This window comes from Perca fluviatilis, chromosome 15 (genome assembly GCF_010015445.1).
Source record: "Perca fluviatilis chromosome 15, GENO_Pfluv_1.0, whole genome shotgun sequence".
NCBI lineage: Eukaryota > Metazoa > Chordata > Actinopteri > Perciformes > Percidae > Perca > Perca fluviatilis.
In genome coordinates this window covers 715,798-721,494 of record NC_053126.1, presented here as the reverse complement: position 1 = coordinate 721,494, position 5,697 = coordinate 715,798, and the positions used below count along the sequence as shown (strand labels likewise).

The window sequence follows — 5,697 nt, the reverse complement described above, 5'->3', positions numbered from 1 at the left end:
GCTCAGTAGCTAGGTAAGACTACATGCTCAGTAGCTAGGTAAGGACTACAAGCTCAGTAGCTAGGTAAGGACTACATGAGCTAGCTAGCTGTTTCTCCACCTTCAGTCAGTACAAGGCAGGATTAGCCGGGAGACTTCTTCTAACCAGGGCGCACTTCCAACTTTGTGTGGAATAACTGCAGAACAGGGACATGGAAGTAGTTCTATACAATTTATTTTGTAGATTAGGGTGAATTTCTGTGTGTTGTAGCAGTGTTTTGCCATTGAGAACGAGCTAGCATGCTAACAGTTAGCCCCCTAGGCCCCTGGTCTCGGCTAGTGACATAGAAAGCCGTGCAGATGTTGACCAGCTCACCAGGAAACTGAAGGCAGGACACATTCAGAAACCAGATCTCACTCAGAACACCATGGATGGATGTTTTTCAAAGTTTGCATGAGTGTGGAAGCACCAGAGAGACAAAAATAACACCCCAAATCCCAGAAAAAGTGATTTTTGTCATAATATGGGCACTTTAAGCTTTGTTTCCTCGCTGTACCAAACATGTTCGAGCCCCAAGTTTGGGCCCTGAACTCTGAAAGGGCGTGCGTCCTGCACAGCTGTTGGACTGGCCCGCTGCTTCCTCTGCCTGTGTGTTCACAGGTGATGTTCACATCATCCTGGACACGAGACGCCAGACAAACACAGCAAAGGGAAAGTCCGTCTCTCTGGCTAGAAGCCTTGCTTTGGCTCCCGAGGGCCAACCTGTAACGTCGCGTGTTTAGGTCCTGATACCAGGTGCGGGGAAACTCGTTCTCAGGTCGCCTGCTTGTCCGGGTGGCTCTTCAGCTTGTGGAACTTAACGCTGTCCAGCTTCTCGAACCTCTTGTGGCAGAACTCGCAGGTGAAGTTGTAGTGGGCTTCGGAGGTGTGCTTCTTCATGTGCCAGTTCAGGGACGCACGCTGGCGACACTGGTAGCCGCAGATCTCACATCTGAGAGAGGAGACGAGTAGGAAGAGGGAGGAAGAGAGAGAAGTGAGGATTATGCAGACCACATGCAAAGGGTGGCTACTTTGAGGAATCTAAAATATAAGACATGTTTTCAGTTATTTCACACTTTTTTGTTAAGTACATAATTCCATATGTGTTCATTCATAGTTTTGATGCCTTCAGTGAGAATCTACAATGTAAATAGTCATGAAAATAAAAAGGAAACGCATTGAATGAGAAGGTGTGTCCAAACTCTTGGCCTGTACTGTATAAGTGGAATGTATGTTAAATCGTATGCTTTAATAAAAAAGACGTTTGCTAGAACTTGAACAGTTTTCGGTAACTTACTGGAGTGGCGTTTCTCCCGTGTGCGTCCGGCGGTGGACCTCCAGGTGATTCTTACGCTTAAACGATTTCCCACAAGTCTCGCAGATGAAATCTCTGACGCCTGTCGGAAACATTCGGTTATGTTCGGAGGTTTATGAAGATGAGATTTCGACACGTAATGTGTGTTTTTGTGAGCGCGTACCTGAGTGGATGATCATGTGGCGATGCAGGTGGTTGGACAGGTAGAACTTTTTCCCGCAGCCTGGATGAGGGCAAACCTTGGTCCTCCCTTTCCTGTGGACTAGGTTGACGTGATTCTACAGAGGGAGGGAAATGAAACCAGATGGATATTTAAGGGGGCTTTCACACCTACCTTGTTTGGTCCGGACTTCCCAGAGGGATCCGAACTAGGGCTGCACAATAAATCTGTTGTTTTAATCGTCATCGTGACAACAACCGGCGCATTAAACACATCGCGAAAGGCACAAATATCAGCAGGAAACTGCACTTTAAAACGTAGCTATCGCTCTTTTTAGTGGTGCCTTTTATATTCAATTCAATGTTCAATTTGTTCAATAAACAATGTTTTTTTTCGGCATTCAATTATTTTTTTTTTTTAGCTTTGTCCCTTTTTTCAACGTATTACACAACACAAAGAGCCGCGGTAGCACCGGGACGGCAGACACTAAGGGCGCTATCCTGCACCGGGCGCAGCGTGGCGTAAAGCCCGGCGCAGGTGTCTTTGCTAGTTTAAGATCGTCCAGCGCCATCTGTGGCCCATGCTGGTCTTACAGGGAGGTGTGTTCAGGTGCATTCTGGGCGTGCTGGTCTTACAGGGAGGTGTGTTCAGGTGCATTCTGGGGCGTGCTGGTCTTACAGGGAGGTGTGTTCAGGTGCATTCTGGGCGTGCTGGTCTTACAGGGAGGTGTGTTCAGGTGCATTCTGGGCGTGCTGGTCTTACAGGGAGGTGTGTTCAGGTGCATTCTGGGCGTGCTGGTCTTACAGGGAGGTGTGTTCAGGTGCATTCTGGGCGTGCTGGTCTTACAGGGAGGTGTGTTCAGGTGCATTCTGGGCATATTGCTATCTTGAGGCAGCAGGAAGTGATCACACCATTGACCACCAAAAACCTGGTCTAAAGTCAATAATGCAGCATTTCATTGTTATTTTAACAGAGCATTAGTAAAATGCTCCTAGGCTCGTGCACAGCGCACACACACTATGCTTGTTACACACACACACACACACACACACACACACACACACACACACACACACACACACACACACACACACACACACACACACACACACACACACACACACACACACACACACACACACACACACACACACACACACTAATATTAGGGTGCAAATCCTCCATCATAACAGCAATGCTCCAAGGTCCAAACGCGCGCCTGGCTTTTAAAGGGAATGGGAGATGATCTCTGATTGGTTGATGAATGGGAGCTGATCTCTGATTGGTTGATTGCATGTTACGCCCAAAACACACCTCTGATTAATGAAGACACTAAGAACAACCCTTTAGAACCAGGCGCCTGGTGCACAGGACCCTTTTTACTGCCGTCAAACTAGCAGAAGTGGATTTGGCCCTAAACACACCTGCACCAGGCCCTAAACACACCTGCACCAGGCCCTAAACACACCTGCACCAGGCCCTAAACACACCTGCACCAGGCCCTAAACACCTACACCGGGCCCTACGCACACCTGCACCAGGCCCTAAACACACCTGCACCAGGCCCTAAACACACCTGCACCAGGCCCTAAACACACCTGCACCAGGCCCTAAACACACCTGCACCAGGCCCTACACACACCTGCACCAGGCCCTAAACACACCTGCACCAGGCCCTAAACACACCTGCACCAGGCCCTAAACACACCTGCACCAGGCGCTGCATGCTGTGACCTCACACCGTTAAAATAGGGCCCAGAGAGAGGATACGAGAGGACAGGAAGCCCGTCCACAAACCAATCACTTACAAGTATCGGGAGACGCGGCTCATGTATGCGATGACGACAGGACATCGTCATGTAGAGTTCTTTAGCGCGCTTGCACAACTGCAGCGTAAAACCAAAACTAACCGGATCAAATGTACAGTAAATACCACGGAACATGAACTTGGTCTGGACTTTCAGATGTAAAAAAAAAAAGGTCCCTTAATCTTCAGATAAACAAACTGAAGCTGAAATGTGAAGTACGACCTGAACAGGCTTTACCTGAAAGCTGCTAATAGCTACGTAGACCTGACTGCAGCCCTCGTACGGACAGTGGAACATCTTGAGCATCCCGTCGGCCTCAATGACCGGGCCTCGCCTGTTCCTCTTGGACCGGACGCTGCAGAAACACAGCACAGGCTCAGAACATTTACAGGCACGCTAACATTACACTACCATGCTGTAAAGGGGGTCTTCCTCTGACCTGCTCAGCCCTCGCTGCAGCTCTCGCTCTCCACTCAGCTCCAGAGCATCGGGCTGCAGCAGCTGTTGGTCACTCAAACCTGCAGAGAGAAACGACTCCTACGGGTCAGGAAGGAACATTTCCCTTGCACATTATACACTGTACCTTTTTTAATTTTTATATACAATAATGGAAATTCTTTTATTAGGAATAACCCCTTGAGATGTAGCATCTTGTTTTCAAGGGGGTCCTTAAAGGCATACATATACAATACATTCACAATTAGACAAAACAGTTAACAAAACAACTTGAGGAAAAAACATACATCATCAGACATACATCCATACTGACAGACAGAAGCAAAGCTCTCCTTCACACCAAAACCACCCAAATCCCCACCATTAAATATTAGACAGTAAACAGTGACGGTCATTCATATACAGTTAAAGGAAAAAAATAAAATAAAATAAATAAATAAATAAATAAAATAAAATAATAATAAATATATATATATATATATATATATTTATTATTAATTTATTTTATTTATTTTTTTATTATTTTTTTTTTTAAAACACAGAGACACACACACACACACACACACACACACACACACACACACACAGAGACACACACACACACACACACACACACAGAGCACACACACACACACACACACACACACACACACACAGAGACACACACACAGAGACACACACACACACACACACACACACACACACACAGAGACGCAGAGACACACAACCACACAGACACACACACACACACACAACACACACACACACACACACACACAGGAGACACACACACACACACACACACACAGCCTATTTCTCTCTCCAGATGTTTCCAGAAACACTATTTTAGTCTGATATGAGATCAGATTCTGAACGAGACGCCATGATGGTCAGGGAGCAGCCAGACCCATGTGACGCATTCGTCCAATCAGCTGCCGGTTTTCATCTTTTGGGCGACAACACAGATTAGCGCCGCCTGTTGCTATGGAGACGTATTAGGTCTTGCGCACGCGCAGAACGTACGCTCAAGTCGGCGTCTCTTCGGTGAGTTCTGAGACCCTTTCTGGACGTCAGGGAGACTGATCTAGGAGCAGCCAGACCCACATTTCTACCGAGCCATCCGGCGCCTTTCTTAAAGCGCCCATATTCTGCTCATCTTCAGGTTCATAACTGTATTTTAAGGTTGTACCAGAATAGGTTTACATGGTTTAATTTTCAAAAAACTCCATATTGTTGTTGTACTGCACAGCTCTCTCTCATTGCTGCAGCTCCTCTTTTCACCCTGTGTTCAGGTCTCTGTTTTAGCTACAGAGTGAGACCTCTTTTCATCTTCTTCTTCACTACTATCTTTGATTGCACTCGCACATGCTCAGTAGCTCAGATGTAGAGCATGTCAGCTAGCTAACTCTAGAGACAGTAAAAGAAAGCCTGTTTCTCCAACTTTGGTCAGTTACAAGGCAGGATCAGCTGGAAGACTTCTAAATGAGGGCGCACATGGAAGTAGTTCTTTTGTAGATTATGGTGAACTTGTGTGTGTTGTAGCAGTGCTTTGCTATTGAGAACGAGCTAGCATTAGCCGGCTAACGCTACGAGCTAACGGTTGTGGTTACCCAGCTCATTTCGGACTGTGACGTCACAGTCCGAGCCGATTTTGAACAGCTCACTAGGAGACTGAAGGCAGGACACATTCAGAAACCAGATCTCACTCAGAACACCATGGATGGATGTTTTCAAAGTCTGTATGTGTGTGGAAGCACCAGAGACACAAAAGAACAGCACAAATCACCAGAAAAAGTGATTTTTTCATAATATGGGCACTTTAAAAGCGTAGAGATTTCCAACCAGAAGCACCCGGAGCTTTTGGAAAAAGACGCTACTGTAAGCGCAACACTTTCAGGCCCTCGGAGTTCCTTTAAATCATATAAAACCTCTGGAGGGT

General features: G+C 46.7%; 1 protein-coding gene across 2 annotated transcripts in view; it reads right to left on the bottom strand.

The window, feature by feature from the left end:
* Positions 1-212: 212 nt before the first annotated feature.
* znf653 (zinc finger protein 653) overlaps positions 213-5,697 on the bottom strand; it is a 28,191-nt gene continuing 22,706 nt past the window's right edge. For both annotated transcript variants that reach the window (XM_039825771.1, XM_039825772.1), the window contains 5 exons: positions 3,742-3,820; positions 3,540-3,657; positions 1,498-1,612; positions 1,317-1,416; positions 213-971 (listed from right to left, as the gene is read on the bottom strand). In XM_039825771.1, the coding sequence (XP_039681705.1) occupies positions 794-971; positions 1,317-1,416; positions 1,498-1,612; positions 3,540-3,657; positions 3,742-3,820 (590 nt within the window). In that variant the 3' untranslated portion in view covers positions 213-793. The remainder of the gene's footprint in view (positions 972-1,316; positions 1,417-1,497; positions 1,613-3,539; positions 3,658-3,741; positions 3,821-5,697) is intronic.